The 20,730-nt window shown below is 42.8% G+C and overlaps 1 protein-coding gene across 2 annotated transcripts; it reads right to left on the bottom strand.

Moving 5' to 3' along the window:
• Positions 1–1,049: 1,049 nt before the first annotated feature.
• Positions 1,050–19,363, bottom strand: igf2bp3 (insulin-like growth factor 2 mRNA binding protein 3). Of its 2 annotated transcripts, XM_061742726.1 has the most exons (16): positions 18,662–19,363; positions 17,629–17,689; positions 12,785–12,833; positions 10,204–10,255; positions 9,893–9,956; positions 9,095–9,373; positions 8,859–8,993; positions 6,637–6,759; positions 6,342–6,477; positions 5,830–5,961; positions 3,997–4,065; positions 2,532–2,651; positions 2,359–2,433; positions 2,079–2,210; positions 1,876–1,989; positions 1,050–1,746 (listed from the first exon to the last, which is right to left on the bottom strand). In XM_061742726.1, the coding sequence occupies exons 1-16, from the start codon at positions 18,834–18,836 to the stop codon at positions 1,645–1,647; spliced, it is 1,818 nt and encodes a 605-aa protein (XP_061598710.1). In that variant the 5' UTR covers positions 18,837–19,363; the 3' UTR covers positions 1,050–1,644. The 2 variants fall into 2 exon arrangements, with proteins under 2 accessions (XP_061598710.1, XP_061598711.1); XM_061742727.1 differs by lacking the exon at positions 3,997–4,065 and having other exon boundaries at positions 1,051–1,746.
• Positions 19,364–20,730: the final 1,367 nt, after the last annotated feature.

Raw genomic sequence — 20,730 nt, 5'->3', positions numbered from 1 at the left:
CAGTGTGACTCCCCCTATCCTCACCATGCAGTGAATGACGTTAATGTTGACTTGACGGCCAGGCTGCGAGAGCCACTCGGCACCAGCAAAAAATGAAAATTAAACCCCAGTTGGACTCGGACCTTGCCAAAACAGCTTTGTAAAGAAGGTGGCAGATGACATGGGAATAGAACAGACCCCAAAGGGGGAGAAGAAGAAAAGAAAAAGCAGCACTGCTGACTGCACAGCTGAGGGAGGACCCAGTGGAGTCTGCGCCGCAGCACCCTGACTACAGCCCTCGAGAGGGAAGAAAGGAAATTCTCAAATTCAATCTCAAAACTAAATGGCATTGCTGAAAAGATGCATGTTGGCATTAGTTGCATGTCTAATGATTTGTACTTTTTTTTTCTCCCCCCGCTTCAAGAAGATGGTGGACCCTCAGGGGGGGGCGGGGGAACTGAGGCAATTCTGATACTCCTGTCAGCCGCCAGCTGAGGGGGCGCCAACTCTCGCTCCGGGGCCTCTATGTACAAAGACTTTATGTACAGGGTCATCTCAAGTCACACATACACATGTACAACGCCACCTAAAGCACCAGAGTTGAAGGCAAGGTCAGTTGGCAGCTGACCAAATTTTAAATTTTCTTAAAAAAATAAAAATGTTCAAAAGACTATCAGCTTTATAAAGTATACAAAATACCACAAAAGCAAAATAAAAAAGGAACATTTTCCCATATATATATAATCATTTTTCTCTTCTGAGGTACTAAATCCTGAGGTAGTTACGTAAAATGCATATTAAATTGTTTTTTTTCTGGGCAGCAGCAGTTCGGCACCATTTCTTTAAGTGTCAGCTGTAGTGCTGCCCTCTCTAAATATATTTATATATATATTTTAATCTATATAGGTCTATCTATAAAATGCATCCGAATTTTTTTTCTTTTTTTTTTTTAAAATGCCACTATCCTTACAAGGGCAGGACGCCCAATATAATCCACCCTTTCAGGGATCCCGTCCTAAAACAAGAATCTTTTCCCCAAACATGGCCCACCCAACCAGAGCCAACCCTCCCCCCCCCCCCCAAATAAACCTCTCTCCTGGTCCGACTCGGACCTGGCAATGCCTTTTCCTTTCAACAGAAAAATCAGGAGTAAGTTTTACCAATTAAACGCCAAAAACTAAAGAAAAAAAAAAAGAAAAAAAAAAAAAACAAACATCTGAAGTCAACCAAAACATCTCGTCATGTTTGAAGTACCAAGGAGGTGATAGAGGGGGTCCTTTTTTTTTCCTGTGTTTCTAGTGTTTTTTTTTTTTTTTAAAGATAAACAAAATAAAACAAAAAACAACCACACCCGTGAGGGGGGGGGGGCAGTCAAGGTGTGCATACATCTGAGGGCAGGTGATGTTGGTGGAGCCCCCAAAAGTACTTTCTCACAATGCAGAGACGTGAAGTGGGTGGCACTAGAGGTGCAAGGTCTTGTTTGCCACACTTGAAAGTTCATCGTGCAAGGAGGGGTGGATGTTTGATTTGGTTCTGATAACCACTGACCCCTGAGATGAGCATTCGGACCCACCGCCATCTTCTCCCTCCCCCTCCGACTCTGCATTCGTCCGTCTGAAGTCTTCTGACGGATTCAGTCACCATTCCTCCAGATCTACTGGATCGTTACTTCCTGCGAGGCACTGGAGATTGGCCTCCGGGTGCTGGCTTCATCTGCTGCTGCCTCCTCACCTGGGCCAGGATCTCCTGAATCTTTCTCTGGGCCAGCTAGACCACATGACAGGAGAAAGTTAATTTCAGAGAGGATGAAGAAAAGAAAAAAAAAATTCAGTCTTCAGTTTGTCATCTCAATGCAGCACAAGCTTCTCAAGATGCTGTGCATTTGTCGTGACGCACCTGGCAGGCGAAGAAGTGCCCACTAATCTTCACTATGACCTGATCGTTCTCATCAGGGGTCTGGTCCCTGGGCACCACCACTTCTGCACAAGTCAGATTCTGGAGCTCGTTCACCTTTTGCGGCAACAACAAGGAATTTTACATTTGTGTAAAAGGGTGGCTAAAATGTATGCCATTGAGCAGTGACTCCCCCCCCCATTTACCGTTTTTCCACCTTTCCCAATGACGCGTCCAGCAGCAAAGGAGGGCACCTTGATGTGAGCCTCCAACTTCACCTCCTCTTTGGGCCCAAAGAAATTCTCCTCTTTCAGCTTGCCAAAAATGCGACACTGAGCCTGCAGCCAGAAGTATAAATTACTCATGCTGCCTTTAGGAAGTTTAGCATGTCTTTACTGGAAATAAAAATAAAGGATTTGATACAAAAAGCCAACACTGTCCAAATGAACCAATCCATTTTACATCAAACACCAGGATTTTAAGCACCTTAAACTGAGCCTCTGGTGGTCCAACAATGATGACCATCCTCTGCTTGGCATCCATTCCTTCTGCAGGGGCAATCTTAAAGAAAGCACACAGGTTTAACAGAACAGCCGACATCTGACTGCAGGAAGACCTCCAGCGTGGCATCGTCATTCACGTTCTGAACCGTCGCTCACCTTGATTGAGGCTCCAGCAAAGTGCGACAGCTGTTTGATGTGTTGACCCTGTTTTCCAATGATGGCACCGACTGCAAGTGCAGGAATGAAGAGGTGAACCGTCTCAGACTCCGGCTGTCCCTGTTGGGCACAAACTTGTTAAGGACCATTGCAGCCAGGAGATGACCACACACACACACACACACACACCCCACAGGCTGTAGGTCATGAACTCAGCCGCAGCAACCAATGTGCAGATGCAGACAGTGAGTTAAGCAGAAGCCAGTAGATTGAACCACAACACCCTCTTGAAAAGTCAGACATGGTCTCATCTGTCCAGCAATAACACCATCATGAAGTCTGCTCTCAATTTCTAATGGAAGTTCAGCCTGGTTTTAAAAAACTGTTGATCATCAAAAGCCATAGACAACTGGGGGTATATTTTTAAAACCAACTCCACCACCCCCCTCCTCCAATTCAGACATCCAATTTGCAATCAAAAGTTACATGAGTTTAGACCAATTTTTCAGTCAATGTCAGTAAAAAGGCACACTTCATCAAAAACTTTACTCCAGATTTGTAGGCTGCAAAAGCTGTCAGAGAATGCCTGACTGATATTGGCAGAAACGCTGGTAACATAACTGTGAAAGTGATCTATGAACAGACACCCTCAAAATCCTTTTAGGACATGCACCACCTTCCATCAGCCTCACGACTCTGAAAAGGTTGTTGCATCCATCTTTCTAGGTCAGACGTAGTAGCTTTAAATCACTTTCAACACAGCTCAAGCCTGCACAAAGTGAGTGTTATTTTGGTACATCATCTGCCTTTCAGCACAATTCACCAAAATGCATCGTGGAAGAGCACTCAGGAGTTTTGTACTCTGTGGTTTTTTCAAGCATTAAACGCAGCACTAAAATGTGTTTTGACACCATCTACGGTCAACCTGTAACCACCTCTTTCAGCAACAAGTACAGATTCAGATGTTTGAGCGATAAACTGCTCCAATCCACTTTTGCATGTTTAAACTGCTCATGTCAAATTGATAGTTGAAAAGAGGAAAACAAACCAAGATTTTAAGAAATCGTGAATACAAATTTGACATAAGATGGATATCCAGGATGTTAACGGTTCATAAAAAGGACAAATGCATGCCTTTTCTGTCATCATACCCCATATCTGAAGCACTGAAGACAATGTGAGTGACTCATGCCAGAATAAAACAGCATTGCTTTACAAAAAGAAGATTAATGGCTTTTAACAGGCCATAAATGTTATACATCAAATGTCTGAGAAAGGTTGAAGATATCACCGCCCCTCAGGGCCTTGCATCTCCTCATTACTCCTCAGATGACTAGAAACATTAGGGAATGTCCAAGCGTTAATCCAAGTGGCAGCTAGAGAAAACTGGGAAGCGAACCCAAGCCCCTGATTCAGCAGCGAGCAGCCACAGGTCATGCACAGCACTTTGGGATAGGCCACTTACAGCAAGGGACTGGCTGCTCGCCGACAGCACAGAAGCCAAAAACGACCCCTCACCCCCATAAGGAGTGCACTAGAAAAGGGGAGAAAAAAACAAAACAAAAAAAACAAAGGAAAAAAAAAACAAAGGAAAAACTGAGTTGTTCAGCCATAAACTACTTTTTCCAGTAATCCATTTTATCTGAACAACCCCATCCATTACTTCTCCATGGTATTTTAGACCAACGGACTGGACCAGGTTACACGTCTGAGCTTCAACACAGAACAACAGCAGAGGTTTAATCAGCAGTTTAGAGATACCATCATTAATCTGAATATTTGTTTAATTAAAGCAGGCCATCAAAACGTTGCTCCATGGTTTTACTTGTGGTAAACGCAGCACAAAGTCAACATTTTATTACAATCATATTTATTAGAACTATGAGGAATTTCTCCTTGTGTCCGTGCCACAACTATGGACTGTAGATCAGTTAATACGTGCACTACGGGCATCTTAAAATCAACTGTAGAACCCACTCATTTAGCAGTTGGTTTGTCTTAATGTGTTCAACATGTGAAAGTCAGAAAGTTAGCCCACCTGAAATTACTAGTGTTGAGTGGAGCACTCAGTGTGATGCGACCATATGGTGCTGTGCAATGCAAGTCAAATGTATTTATTTAAAAATAATTATATTTATATATATATATATATATATATATATATATATATATATAAATAAAACACAGACTTCATAAGAGAGATCAACATCACTTGAGGAGCAGTAGGTGAGTTTCAAAAGGGACGTCCACCTGTACTTCCGCTCTGTCTCACCCCGTCTAGATTCAGCGACGGTACAGCAGCGAGTTAGAGCTGGACATACATTTTAATACGTCGCTTCCACATCAAGCAGTAGGGATGGGCGGTATGGACTAAAAAAAAATGTATTACAATAATTTCTGGCATTTATCCCGATAAAAATGACAATAAAAAAAATACCAATTCAACTCAACCATTTTAACTATAAATCTATCACCACATTCAGTCTTTGGAGCCCCCAAAACACTGCTCTAAAAGAATACTAAATGCTACTAAACTACACCAATTAAATTGAATTGATAAAAACCAATTAAATGAGTCCATCTGTACTGCAAAACTGGAATGACTCAGATCCGCCGTGTTTGTTACACAAAAACCTCATCAATGGGAATTTATCCTTCTTTCTTTCTCTCTCTTTCATTTTTACCGCGGGATGACAAATTCTTACCGTGGGGAATTTTTTGGACGGTTTATCGTGAACGGTAAAATATCGCCCATTCCTATCAAGCAGTATGTGCCAACCCGCTCCTGATCCAAGTGACTCACCATCCTGCATCTCTGAAACCATCAGCCGTTGAGAGAAGAAAAACTCTAGAAGTTGCCATGTCGTAAACGTTTAAGAAAAAAGCATCTCTGAATGAGCACACTCACTCCTGTTGCTAGTGTTAAATCTGTTTTACTTCACAGGACTTACTGCAAAGATATATATATATATATATATATATATATATATATATATATATAGAGGAATTCCACCCAAAATTCCCTCATCTACCATCATACTTCAGCGTTCCTGTCCAAGGTGTAAATGCATATGGATTAAGAGAGAGAAAAGGGGCATTGATGTTCGTTCTTTAAAAGAAGTTCCCAGTCTCAGTAACCCTGTGGGATTCTGCTCGAATCTACCCAGTCACTAGAAGTCAAATCTCTGACAGATTATTGAAGCCACTGCCATCACACATACCTGAAATAAAAGTAAGCAGTTTGGGTTTGTGGAGTGTAAAACGAACAGGAGGGTAAGAAGTTTAAAGTGTCACTCACTCCAAACGACGAGCATCCACCCAGAGCTCCTGGCGGTGGGACACTGGACATGGAAGGGCCCATGCCTTGTGCGCCGCTGGGAAACAAGCCCAAGGCGTTCAGATTCAGGCCCGGAATCAGGTTGGATTGGAGCTGGGGACACAATCCAACAGTCATTAATCCATTTTACTGGCATTTGTAAATTGATCAATAAACTGATTTGTTGCATTTTTCCCATCTACACTTTTTGCAACCCAGCAAAACGAATTTAAAAAGGCCAGCAACTTTATTGTTAAGTGATTTTAGAACAACATTGGCTTTGAGATTTAAGACCCACATATAGGGGGGGGGGTTAATCTAAATAAATACAATCCGGCAGAACCCCCCCCCCAAAGTCTTTGGGTTCTTTGCCCTTTAAAATCAGTCAATGGAAAATTCATACTCTAGTTAAAAAAAAAAAAAAAAAAGAAATCCCCATTTCCAGTGATGATGAAATGATGAAATTCGGTGAAGTTAGTACTGAAGATGCCTACATTCATAGCAGCCATGTCGCTCTCATATGATTCCCGTATCTTCTTCATCACCTCCTCCTCAGCCTTCGAACACACGTCGATGGTGCCCTTTACTGTGATGGTGCGCTCTGGGTTGTACAAGGTGAGGTCCTGGAGACTGAAAAGAACAAAGTAGGACTGTGGTGCCATAAGAATAGTGCATCAACAACAAACACGAAAAGACAATGAACGCAACACAAACTGCGTTGCTACAAGTTCATTGACGATTACAGACTGGACAGCAGGAGCCGTCAGCAAGCATGCCAAGCAATCTTACGGTGAGATTGTGATCTTGGTCCCCGTATCCTGCTCAATTTTCTTCAGGTTGCGACCTTCTTTCCCTATCAATCTTCCAACAAAGTTGTTGTGTGCAAGGATCTTCAATGGGATCTCCTCAGTGCTGCAGAAGATAGATGCAAGTCAAATGCAGTTGAGGGAGAAAAGAAAAAAAAGGGGGGGAAGCCTTGCCACAACAGCAATCAGATGTTTAGATAGAGTTAAGCATTAAAGTATCTGTCTGAGGCCCCTTTTTACCCACAGCTGTCATTTGGCAAGAAGAGAATTCAAAGAGCTGGTTCTCATGAAGTTGTAGAGGAGGAGTGAGGACATGAATCCCAGTCTATTTGTTGTGCTGTTCCGGATCCCTCCAGACAGGAAAGGACCCGCTAAGACGGCCCGACTAGAACCAATGAGCATGGCTCCGGACCCACAACCCCAGCTAGTATGATTAACGCCGACTCGCTATAAAACCTAATGCCTGAACTGGAGCGTTTCAGTGCACTTAGACCACATGATGCAGCAACTCAAAGTTGCTATGCAACATCACGCACAAACAGAACACCCAGGAATGCAATACATTTGCAAAAAATGATCACAGGAGATTGAAATTACCACAAACAACAAAAAACACTTTCAAAATATCTGAGCTGTTTGAGTATATATATATATATATATATATATATATATATATATTGAGAATTTCTTTAAAAAATAAAGACAATATTCTTAAATCCCTGATTTAGCACAAATGAGTGCTAGTGACTAGTGTAAATGTAATGGGGGGGGGGGTCAGTGTTGCCATTGAGAGTTTGAGCACAACTCTCCCAGTTCTCTCTCTGCATCTCATCCTGTGAGGCTACTTTCAAAAACAAAAAGATCTCATCTTTGAAGACATATTGCGATTGCCACTACCGCTGTTGCGAAAATAGTCAGCAGGAGGCGGCAGCGGATCATCAGGTTTTTGCTATATTTGGTAGTTTTTCCCCATTGTACGTTTTTCTTTGTGATATTTAGGTTTCGACTATCGACTCTTATCAAATTTAAACTTTAAAAAGGGGATTACTCTGCATCACATGAGCTCTCAGGCTAAGAACTGTGCCAGTTAAAAATTCCCATCCAGAGAGACCACGTCATAAACCTTACTCGAGTGTCTGAAGCAGAAAAGGGGTTCAAGAGGTAATTTTTAAGCATTACATGCAAGGAAGTATCCAAAAAATTACATTTGCCTTCAACAATATCTGAATGCAACAGTTGCAGGAAACATGAATCGTTTGAGGGGAGAACAACATTTGGTTTACGTCATCATGTCAAGCATAAACACTTTGTTGGTTTATACTGTAAAGCCCAGATGTCTAATATTGATGACACTATCCAATTTGTACTTTGCGAGCGTGAGACTGACAGCAGTACCCGCTTCCACTCATGTCTCCCGTATAAACAGTTGCAACGCTGCGAGAGCCCAGAGTTGGTTCAATAATGCAACTCTGTAGGCCCTCGGGTTAAAGGCTTACAGAACCCGAGTTCATGCCATCACACCCATAACCCAACATGTCAGGTCTGCCATGTAAGCAGCAGCAAGACAACGTCTTTCCTCTGCGGCGTTCGACCTCGCTTCAGCTCATCTCCACTTGCTAGTTTCTCTCAGCAAATATTTAATCATTTTAAACAAAGTCCCCGTCCGTGAACTGTTCCTTCAGCACAGATTGTCTGACCTCATCTTTCTATGACTGGAATAAAAGAAAAAAAAATATCCATTACCAGAGATGTCTTGCAGCACACAATTTATTATATTTTTAAATTTTAGTGGGACGTCAGACTATGAATTAAGGCCTCAGAAAGACGACAATGCTCAGTGTCATTGCATTTAAACCGTTATTGTTAAGATGATAAAAGAACTATTGGAAGCAGTGTGTCAGATTCTGGATCGTGTTTTCAAAGTATTTCATCCAGAACCCACTGCAAGATTGTGTAAACATCATGACTGACAGCACTAGCTATAGTCTCACTCCCCCTCCCTCCCACTTGAATTCCCCGTTACATTTAAATAACCGCATAAAAAGAATAATATAGCCCATTTTGAATTTCTACGAATGGTTAAATCAAAGTTGTGCTTTTAAAGAGTGGCCATTCCCCAATAATTAAAACCAGCAGAGAGGCAACGCGGAGAAATCCAAGGAGAAGTAGACGGTTCAGGCCGATTTTGTTTTAGCGTAGACTCACAACTTTGTGTCGACAGCTTCCTTCTGCATGATCTCCATGATCGTTCTACAAGCCTTTGAACAACCTTCAGGGGTCGAGTGAATTGTGATGGGTTTCTCAGCTGCACCAGCATTTTCTTTCCTATGGATGTCGATCCTGGAATTATGAAGAGACGTCAGAATTAGCCACTCTTGATAATCATATGCCCCCAGTGGGATAACCTGCTTATGTGTAATTCTTGACCCGGGGGTACATACTTTGAATGGGTCTGCTTGGTGATGTTACGAATAGTGGCACCTTCCTTGCCAATTATTGCGCCTACAAACTGCGTGGGAACCAACATGCGCAGTGGGATGTCTGACTGAACTTTGGGCCGCGCGCCCAAACCTGGTGAGCCTGAGCGTGGAGGTCCACGGCTGTTGAAGCCCCTCCTGCCCCCCGGCGAAGGACCTTCGGGTGCAGCCGTCTCATCTGGGATATAGGACACTTTCAAGGCATGGTTCTCCATCATTGATCCATTCAGTTTCTCCATCGCCCTGGGGAGAGCAAGGAAATGTCAAGCTCCTGATTACCACAGACGTTTTGATTGTACAGTAAAGGCTTAATGGGAAACAAACTCGGACCCTGAACACCACCATTCATGCCCAACAATTTCTGTAATGTCATTTAAGTATTCCTAACACACACATTTGCTCCCATTAGTCTTAAAGATTTCCGTTTGTTTAACAATTATGCCCCGAGACCTCAGCCACCTGTGTGGAGTGCAACACTGCAGTAAGTCTGGCGTACACTAGGGGGCACCAGATGGCCAAGTTAACCCCTTCCCTTTTCAACACAACAGTACACACTACCCCTTTTTCCCCAATCACAGCTGTATGTCAAATTTAACCCGACTGGCTTTGAGACTCAAAAAATAAAATAAATACCACAAACAAAAAAAGGAAACCCACTGATAATTACCAATATAAAGAACTGGGAAAAGTAAATGTAGGAGATCCATGTCCAAACACCACAAGATAAATGTTAAATGTGTGCACCTGCATGTGTGTACTCACAGCCTGGCTTGGTCCTTAGATGCATATCTAACATTGATTACTGCAGTCTCTGTATCAGTGTTTACTGTGGAAGAACACACAGTCAGCTCATGCACATTCAATAACACTTGAACAATTTACCAAAATCTGTATTGCGAATATTGCAGTTTTTTTGGTGTTTTTTTTAAAATTGGTACTTGGTGTTACTTAGCAACTTCTGCATTCCTAATCAAACATGGAGCATATATTCTACTTTTGCAGCAGCAGCAGGATGATGAAACCACATTTGCAGCAGCGCAGCAACAAAACCCAAGTCAACTGAATCCGTTTACCTTGTTCACAGTTCTCTACTGCACCATACTGAGCCAGCATGCTATCCAAAACCTGAGAAAACATAGAAAACTCATGATTAATCTGATTTTGACTCAAATCTGTTGATGAGCTGTAGCTTGTAAATTGGAACCAGCCCCGCTTTGCGCCAGGACTCATTCCATTCATACAGACGCCGCAGTCCAGTGCCGAGTTGAACGTACATTTGCTTCCGTCTTGCACAAGACTTTCCAACAACTCAAACAATTTCCCTTAAAGGATCCAGTCTTTTATGACCCCACCAAGGGTACTACATATTGTAAAAGGGTTTTTGGGGAAGAGAAAAAAAAAAAAAAAAAAAAAAGAAGTATATACATTTTTATTTATAGTGGGGGGAGGGGAACAAAAATGCAACTGCTCGAAAACTTAGAAATGCTGAGATTTCAATACATAGATGTGATCACATGATTGTGAGAGGAGCGAGGCTCCAGGCTAAGCTAGGACCTCTGACCATACAGAGTTGAACTAGAGGCCACACCCCCAAGAACGCAACCCCACTTTCTAGCCAACAAGAGGGCGCCCCGCACACCCACCTCACCTCCTCAGTTCCACTAAACCACCAACCAACAATACTCCCGCCTCCCTGCCATCTTCGCTCCCTGCCATTGGCTTCTCCAAGTCTCGCTTACTGCTGGCTGGCTGTTCTGCCTCTTTATCTAGCGGACCCGGCCAATGGGGATCCAGGCTATTCAGGAAAGGGTGGGGTACATTCCAGCAGGAAGCAGCAGCTGGGGGGGAGGGGCAGGAGTTCATGCTACACATTCTGTGAATCAGAGCACATGGAGGGGAAGGGGAACAAGTCTAGGCCCACCCACCCACCACAGCTTGTGAACACACCACTAAACTAGCACTCTTTCTGCAGGACTACACACCGTAACTCGCCGTCCTATCTACCTGATAGACGTATAAGGCCTTTACACCTAAAAACACCTCACTTTAGTCCGTTCCTTCATTATTCCAGCCGTTCTCCACCCCCAAACCCTCACACCCCTGAGAGGGAGAAACCTCCATGTCACCTTTTGAGAAGGGGAAATTGCTAGCTCGTTACATCTAGGAACATGGGTGGATCTGGAGCTGCAGTTAAGGGACATGCGTAGGCAAAGCATGCCCACCATTACAAAACCCTGAGCTTGTCTGTGGCCATTTTATTGAGGGAATCAAGCTGAAATAAAATAATTTTGTATCAGTGCTGCACATGCTGCAATAAAAAAAAAATAAGAACATTCTTTTTTGGCTTACTTTGTGTTTATGGAGCAGAAAAATACAACGCAACACTACACGCACATGTTATCGCAGCTAAACCTCTGCAGAAGGGGGGGATGGAGTAAAAGAGGGGAAAAAGACAGGGGGGAAAAAAAAAAAAGTCAAGTAAAGCTGCATGAAATTCCACATACATGTTAGCAGCAGGAATATGACAGATTCTTGAAAAGGGCGTTTTTAAAACTAACATTTTTGAAGTTGCCTGACACATTTGTGTCGTCAAAAAAACAAAAACTCAGGTCAAATTGAATTATAGCATTTTAAAATATACCAGATTAGATCATTTAAGTCATTTTGAGAGGGGAAAAAAGGTTGTTTTTTTAAAGTCACAACTAGAGCCTTAAGTTTCATTCCATTTGAAATTAAAACCACTGAGGTTCAAAACGCAACATTAGCTCCACAAAAAATGCATTTGAGGGATACTGCAAAAGGACTGGGTTAAATTTTCCAAAGTGTAAACTTTAAAATTTGTCCTGAATCTGGATATTTAAGCAGTGAGTGCTTCTGATAAAAAGAGTATAGATTTAAAAAAAAAAAAAAAAAAAAAACTCATTTTGACTTGAGCATGAAACCAAGCTAGAATTTAAAGCAACTAGCAAGTGTACTGACATTTACACACACGAAATGTCGAGACCACCAGAGGACTTGCACCCAACAATTGTTTTACAAGCACCTAAGACACTTTGATTGATTCCTGTCCACCAAGTCTCTTTTTTGTAGCAAATTTTTAGGTGGAAAAAAATGGCTTTTAAAGTAGCAAATATGATTAGGGTTGAAAGACGCCATGACATAATTAAGTCCAACTGTTCTCAAATACGTCAGAGTTCATGTATCAAAAAAATTAGTCAGGGGGAAAAAAGAAAAAAAAAACCTATATCTGTTTACATGTTGAGTGTGAAAGTATTCATAGCTAAAGCAACTAAAAATATTTAAAGACAAAAAACCCATGTGCAAATCATCCAAAATAAAAATCAGAACCTGTTCTGATCTTTTCCCTCTACTTATCCTAGCTTCCTAAAGTACTATTGTTACAATTATGGGTTTAAACAAAAAATGAAAGATAAAAACGTATAAACTTCCGGTCTCTAAAATGTTATACAGCGACCATTTCTAATCCTAACAGCCAACACCGTACTTGGGTTGCCTCTTACACTCATCTAAAGTCAAATCAATCAGGCGCATGCCCAGCTGAAATAAAAGGATGCAAGGTGACTTGAGAAGTCACTGAGCCCAGTGGGGCTTCCCCATGTGGCTCTGCACGCCCTGGAAGTCGTTGGTACTCACCTCCCACTGCATATGGGGCGGGATGTTCCTGATCTGCAGTTTACAGCTCCTGGCAAGGCAAGACAGCAACAGGATGGGGGGTGGATGAGGGTGGGGTAACGGGTGGTGATGGAAAAGGGGGGAGGGGGGGATAGTTAATTTAGGGAACAGATTAAAAAAAAAAAAAAATTCTTACCAGCATCTACAAAGATGAATGAAGCTTAGGACATTAGTTATTCCCAATTCAGGCAGAAATGAGGAAAAGACAAAAACTTTGGGAGAATATCAATTTGAGAGCTCAGATTTTTAAAAATCGACCTTGAGGTAGGAAGAATAAATAAATAAAACAGGACAAAGTAGTGAAGCAAACCAGTTGAGGGGGGGTTGAGGTGGACGAGTAGTAAGACATCAAGGGGAAAATTTACTAGGAGGGGGGAACAATATATCAGTTTTGTCTTCCTCTATTCCTCGACTCAAGCGTGCGCCCTACGTATAGCACTGAATCAAGGAGGCGTCAACTGCTGCAAGGCTTCAGCCACCTCTCAACTCACACTTTTGCAGGGGCATTGTCAAAATTTTGAGTTTAAAAAGAAAAAATTACCAAAAAAAAAAAAAAAGTACATAGAGAGGAAAACCCCCCACACGCTTGTTCTTGGGAGTGTAGCATACTGCAGAATCAAGTGGATGCTAGCAGTCACACTGGAGCTGCTGTGCTCCGTCACCAGAAACAAGGAAAAAAAATTCAATTCATTCCTTTAGTATGAGCGGCTCCATGTTTCATTGGTTGTGTACAAATTAATAAGTACTCAAGCAATGTGGAAGTCATGAGACAATGAAACTTGTTGATCAATGAGTCAGTCTCCAAGTGTCCGCCTGCACACGGTGGCTGTATAAAACAGCAGAAATAAAGAAAAATAAAATAAATAGTGCAGGCCACTCCAAAGTCCACTGCCTGGTAACACACACAGACACACACACACACATCTACTTAAAAAAGGAACAAAATGTGCACATGGATGGGAGCTGGAACATTCACACACTGTGGACTCGGAACCATTTCCTACAACTTTACATTTATGCACCCAATTCTGAGCTGTGAGCAACCACTTCTGACGAAAGTACAATCTTTAGGAGTCGTACTGAATTTTCTATAGTCAAGCTTCACTGAACCATTAAATGACATCTACATGCAGGTCGTCCTTTGTACCAACTCTTACTGCTAATAACTAATCTCTGCTTACAGCCAACATTCATGAAGTAACTGTTCATGACGTGGAGTAATAAATTAAGGACAAGCTAAAATATATACATTTTTCTTTTTTTAAATGTTTCACGTGAACACACCAATACAACTGTGCAACAAGGGACATCATACTTCAAATAGCTTCCCGTAACCAACTACAACCCTATTCAGACCATTACTAAGTCCATTTAATTAATTGTGAATTAACCACATGCTCAATGGGTAAATTTCTCAATAAAGAAATACATAAATAAAACAGTTTCAACCCTTTCTGGTCCACTGTGTCAATCTAGCCCCTTCTCGCCATTTATTCTGTACGATTTGCAGCAGAAACGGTATACAAAGAGTACTTCCAGTCAGATTAGTTCACGGCTCCACACACACACCAAAGAAACCGGCCCCAGTGGTGGTGGAGGGAGTGGGGGGGTTATAGATGGTATACATTCCAACTCCCAGCCTTTGATTTGGGGAGGCGTGTGTGGTATAGACGTAGGAGGGGTGTCCCTGTTTCAGGCAGGGGTAACAAGGGCTCTCTCTGCCCTGTGGGGGTGGGGTCCTGTTTCCATGGACACGGACAAGTCCACTGATAGGAACATGTAGAGCTGGGTTAAAAGTAAGGGGGAGCCTGGGAGTGACTGGCTCGTCATGTGATGTCCAGGAGAGGAGGCCGGGCTTCTTATTTACTTTCAAAACAGACCGACATTCTACACATTTGCTCCCTTTCCTCGGCAGCCAGGCTCAGACCCTAATGGCCTGCACGGTGGAGAGAGTACCTGCAAGGGTATCTACGGACATGTGAGCATCCAAATGCATTATAATAATAGAAAGAACAGGGGGAAAAAAAGCCACAGGAAGTAGCCACAAATCAAGCCATATGCACACCACCTGTATTTCTCTCCATTACCCACCTAGTGTTTGGAACAATACGTGTGCTCAACAACCATCCACAGTATGCAGAGGTTGTGAATAACTGAACTCACTTGTTTATGCCCTTTCATAGACTTTACATTACATGTGTGTGTGTTTCTAAAATGGGTGACAAACATTTCAAGAAAGATTATAATGCCATTCTTAGAGTGTAGAAGGGACCCCCCCCTCTCTGCAGTCCAAGTAAGACAAGGGGCAACATTCATAGTTCTGACACCACAAGTCAGAAATCCATGCATTCTGTGTGCAGGTGGGGCCCAAGTGACCCCATGACCCTGCATTCTCGTATTAAGAGTCGAGAGCTTTCGTATAGACAACCCTGATATGATCTATATTTTTCTTTTGAGCGCTTGCCTTAATGGAAGATATAATTACCAAAAAGCATGGCAAAAATGACTCATCTTACACCACCCATTTAAATATTTTTGCCATACGATGTGCCAAGACAAAAAGATTAAAAGTAGCTCACACACACACACACATTAGAATAGCATGTTTGCATTTCCTCTCGCTCTCACACAGAAACCACCCCCCTTTTGACCATGCCATTTACCTTCCCCTGCAGGAGTGACATGTGTGCATGGGAGGATGACCTAGCTGCCCATTTGCTGTGTTGAATTTGTCCAAGATGAATAATTTTGGAGGGGGACATTCACTCGAACAGAATGACAACACTGATAAAGTTCAAGTTTGGCAACTGCAAAATATTCAAATTGTTTATGGTGCAGATTATTCAAATTGTTTATGGTCCAGTTACACAAACAGGGACACATTTTTGTAAAAAGTTTGGCCATTTTACACCATTATGTCAAAATATAGGAAATCTTGTTGACTGGGGTCGGAGGAGAAAAGAAAAAAAAAAAAAAGTACCACCTGCTTTCTCACATTTAAATTAAATAAATACAAATCACAAGCAGTATGAGTGGGTGTCATTTCAATTAAGAGCTTTTTGTTGTTTTTTTAAAAAACAAAAACATCTTTCCGGCAACAAAAGCTTTATCAAATCGTAGATTTTTAATTCCATTAAATGTTGGTATATTTTGTTCAGGCAAACAATAGTTTAAAGTCATGGCATACGCATTTTTGGCTAAATGCGTAGAAGTCACATTCAGACTCAGAAGAATGAGGGGCCCCACCATAAACTAACTGCATTTGGCCCCAAAATGACGTATCAGACCATTTGAAGCGTTGTCCTCCTGCACCGTCCTATCTTTGTGAATCCAGAAACATAACCACCCCTTCTTGATTCTTGTCTGCTGTAACACTTCCCCTTCCTGATGAGTTCAAAGGTTAAGCCATGGTGATTGGCCAGGCCTCCAGCTCATATTTGCTGCTGGAATGCAGAGGGGGGCCCCCAGTGTACAAGTAGTGTGAGAGACTGTGTTGCCTATGCTCCATACCCTTCCCATTGACTGCTACAGTTGCATTCCATGTTGAACAGGGAGGGCACTTTTTACACACACAGGGCTGAGACTCTGCTGCCGCCATAGTCAACACAAAACCCTCCACGAAGACAAAAAAAAAAAAAAAAGCCAGCAACGTCACCAAATGCTATAATTTTACCCAAATATGCTCAATGAGCTCGTCTGATTCCTGGTTTAGAAATCCACGCCACACACACACACACAAAAACAGCAAGTAACCCATAAAGTGCAATAACCTACATTTCATACTAAAATCTGACAAATCCCCACCTAATATTCAGTTTTAATATCCAAAGCAATTCATGAATTAATTTAAACTTAAAAAAAAAATTAAATAAAAAAAAAAAAACCTACGTCTGGCGCAACTTTGATTTGAAATGCGTTCTTACTTTGCTTTAACATTTCATTCCGAACGTGAAGCCCATAATTTGCATTTTATGCAAAAATGCAATTTTATAAAATACTGACTACGTGTCTATGAAACTCAAGGCAAAAACTGATTTGACCGTCACCACCAAAAATGCGCATAAGTCTAAAACTCGCAGCAATTTTACGTCCACAGCAGATTACGTGCACCACACACACACACACACACACCCACATGTACATTTTGAAAGCAGTACGCATTTTGGAAAGCCTTGAAACACAGCCCGTCCAGAACAACGACGAGGGTCAAACTGAGGGTTTTCGTGACTTGGGGGCCCCGAACCTCCCACTCAACTCGCGTTTGGGATCCATCTCATGCAACAGCAGCACAGTGAGCTGAGGAGGGCGGAAGCAGGGCAGGCAGCAGAATGACGGGCAGATCCTCCTCAAATGGACGACTCCAAGGCCTGTGTGCCTCAAATCCACTCTCAACACAACTCTCAGCCTGCATACACGGGGGTGTTAGCAAGCTCCTTGAGTTCGGGGGGTCATAATTTTTAAAAAGGCACCATATTAGAAAAAAAAAAAAAGAAAAAAAGTGTATGAAGCAGTTTCTGCGAGCATGTGACTAAATAAACCCAAAAGCACTCCGGGTTTCGAGTACTAACAGTCATGGCGACAACAGAGTACAGTACTCGACCATACGCCCCTTTCATGACCTCAAATATCCTCAAACATTAATTGAAGAAAATCAGTAGCACCACCGGCGAACACTTCCTGCATTGTTACTTTGAGAAAATACAAATTAACACGTTACGTATGAAAAATGGCTACAATGGAAGGGGGAGGGAGAGGGGGGGAAAAAACACAGCCAAAGCCCCACTAGTTAATAAAAGTTGACCTACCTTTGGCGTTTAGGGACCGAGTGTTCCACTTCCAGAACTTTCCCGTGAAGTTCGACTTTACCTAAACAACAACAACAAAAAACAAAAACATTTTAGTTTGTTTAACCACATGACCTGTCAGAGGACTGGCCTCGTGGGGTTTTTTTTTTTTTTTAAATACATTTAAGGTTTGTGCGAGAGTCTGAACAAGATGGTTAAAACGAGAAAACATTAAAATATTTTCAACATTCGGAGCACAAATTCCTTGGGGGGGAAAAAAAATAAAATTTAAAAAGTGTACACGCCACTATTAACGACCACACAACCCTGCCTCACATTGAGCCACTTCGTAAAAAAAAAAAAAAAAAGACACACACATACGAGTTTTGATAAATGGTGACGTGCCCTGTATCAGAAGCCTTAATGACACCACAATGGGACAAAGTTTATTTAAAAATAAATAAATAAGACCAGCTAAATTGTGTTGTGGCTCAGTTTGTTGGCCTACATTTGACCAGCACAATTAAACCACCTGGTGTGTCAGCATGGGCGAAATGGCTTCACAATGCAGCGAGCTGTGGAGACGACAAGGCCCACGCTTTGCGACGTGAAAAAGTGTGGAAGTTTAAACTCTCGAGGAGGAAAAGAAAAAAAAAGGAGCAGTAACACACAGCACACGGTCGTGCCAAAGTGAGCCCACTATAAGGTTGAGTTCACGACGTCCACAGCCCGCTGCCTGTGCGCCCCACTGCCTTGAACGACACAAAGCCCCTCGTATCCTTCTGATTGTGTTTACTCGACCATTTTATCAAGCTACGCACAGTAGAATTACAAGGACAGGATTTCACTCCAACCTGAGGAGGGGGGGAAGCCATTTGTCTGAGCCCACAGTGTCAAAAGGCCAAGTAAAGGTTGTGGGAGATACACACAGCCCCACTCTACATGCATTTCTCTCAGGGGCCCTGAAAGTAATACGGCGAGCTTTACATCCCGGCAGTTCGCGTGCAATTATTTAATCAAAACCTTCCCCTCCTTTTCCTCCACATTTCCTCACCTGAAAGAACATCGATGGCCCTCATTGCAGCCTTCTCGTCCGGGCAATCCACAAACGCATAGCCAGTTTTGACAAGAAATGGACCACTGTGCGGAATCTTCCACTGCTCAAAGATAGTTTCGAAGTCCTCCTCGCTCGCCTCTGCGCTCACGTTGCCAATGTAGAGCTTATTCATGTTCTACTCCGGGGGGGAAAAATAAGACAATCTTTACGCTGAGGGAGAGGCAGTTATCTGCTTTCACGGATGTGCAGTGTTTGGAGTAGCCCAAATCGCCTTTACTACTACGGAGCCGCTGTGGCGTGCTACCCGGTCGTCCAAGCCACAGATAGATTTAAACTGGCAGCCTCACAGTGCGTTTGCGCTCCCTCGCCCGGCTGTCTCTGTCGCGCAATAAATAAATGCTCAATTATTAATCTCGTCTCTCCAAACGATGGCGGGTTGGGTAAAAAAAAAAAAGGAGGAGAAACTACTTTGTGTCTTCCTCCAAACCCTTTTGGCAAAGAGACAGAGAATGTCACACACACGACAAGGCTGGTACCCGCCTCTAAGTCTAGAGCCTAGAATAAGAATAAGAAGAAAGGGGAAGGAGGAAAAAAAAATCTTCTGCTATTCCGGCTTTTTTGAATGAGCCACGTGTTCAAACTACAAATCAGCCCACACGTGAGGAATACCCAATTGCTCAATTAAGTGTTTGGGATTGGGGAAAATTGCACGAGAATCTGGGGTGGGGACAGCAAAGGGGGAGTGGAGGGGAAAAAAGGAAGGGAAGAGTGGATTGGGGGGGGTGGGGGTGGGTGTTGTGGGGGGTGGAAAAACTCGCCAACTATGTGTGTAAAGGGAGTCCGTGAGAAACTAGTGTATCTTTACGAGAATCACATTTGTGTGCCTTTCTCTGCAAAGCCTCGACTCTCATTGGTCAGTTGAGGAATAGTAAAGCGGCAGTGCGCACACGCACGCCCGCAGCATGGAGACGCTGATATGGCCGGGGCTTGTGCGCACGGCCGTGCACAGTGCGCTATACTGATGACACAGTTGAAGGGAAAGGGGGGTGTGGCCATTCAAAAATGATGTTGCACTAACTTACATTGTTAAATTGCATATGTGGTACATATCATCACAAATACGCCGGCCACAGGCAGGGCCGCTCCTTGGGCCCCCTACGCAATGCGTGAATGACACGTAGCCTACTGCCGTCCACATGACGGCATCCATCTTTTCCAGCAAGCGTGGAGCCATGCCTTCTCTGATCCACGGCTCAAACTCCAACAGCAGGCCACATTTACTCGCCGCCGCACCAAAATAATATTTTTTGGGGTTACATTTGGGCGTTGCGGATCCTTTCCTGGTACTTTTTGAAGGAAAATATGCTCATTTGTGCCTCTGGTTTGTCACAAGGAGGAAACCATGCTGCCCGAACACACATGGCGAATCCTCTCTGCTATACCTAAGGCAGGGATTTGAATGTACTGAAGGAGGGAGGGGTCTCCCACAGCAATGTGCCCCTAGCGTCCCATGGAAAGCACAACGCAGCTCAATCACGTGTAGAATGCATGTCTGAAACATTACACAACTGTCAATAGGATCTTTTGTAAATCATAAGCAGGGTGTGGAAAGTTGAAGCGTTTAGGTCGAGCTGCAGATACGTGTTAACAGGATAAGTAGGCGCACATTTAACCTGTTGACGGTAACAGGACCACATCTAGTTCGAGGAGAGCTTTCCTGCAAAGATCCCAGGGAATGTAAACCCAGGTTATGCTCGACTCTGGCTCCAATCCTAAAGGGCAATATAGATTTCCCAAGACTGACGTGAATAAATCCCATCCCCCTGAGTTATTTGTTGTTGTGCTGGTAAATTATTACTTACTGCATCTCTTAAAATGTATATTTAAGCAATGCTGAGTCCAGTCCATTGTTATTCTGTTTACTTTAGTTAGAAAGAAATGTGTGTAATGTCTAACAAGTTATTTTGACTCGAGTATTGTATTGTTATTGTATTATTGTATTGTTCAACACAATTTTTTGGTTTTGTATGAAAAGTTAATGCTGTGTACAATGTTTTTTTGGTGTT

The sequence above is a fragment of the Cololabis saira genome, chromosome 15, assembly GCF_033807715.1.
Source record: "Cololabis saira isolate AMF1-May2022 chromosome 15, fColSai1.1, whole genome shotgun sequence".
NCBI classification, from domain to species: domain Eukaryota; kingdom Metazoa; phylum Chordata; class Actinopteri; order Beloniformes; family Belonidae; genus Cololabis; species Cololabis saira.
Note: the sequence above shows the minus strand (reverse complement) of the source record. Positions and strands in the feature narration are given on the sequence as shown.

Bases quoted from the DNA above. Each gene is read 5' to 3' on its own strand.
- igf2bp3 (XM_061742726.1), bottom strand. From the start codon at position 18,836: ATGAATAAGCTCTACATTGGCAACGTGAGCGCAGAGGCGAGCGAGGAG. The intron at 4,066-5,829 runs GTGAGTGACACT...CCCCTTTTCTAG, and splicing joins GTGGATGCTCGTCGTTTGGA to TGCACTCCTTATGGGGGTGA. The intron at 2,434-2,531 runs GTGAGCGACGGT...GCTTTCTTTAAG, and splicing joins TTGCTGGAGCCTCAATCAAG to ATTGCCCCTGCAGAAGGAAT.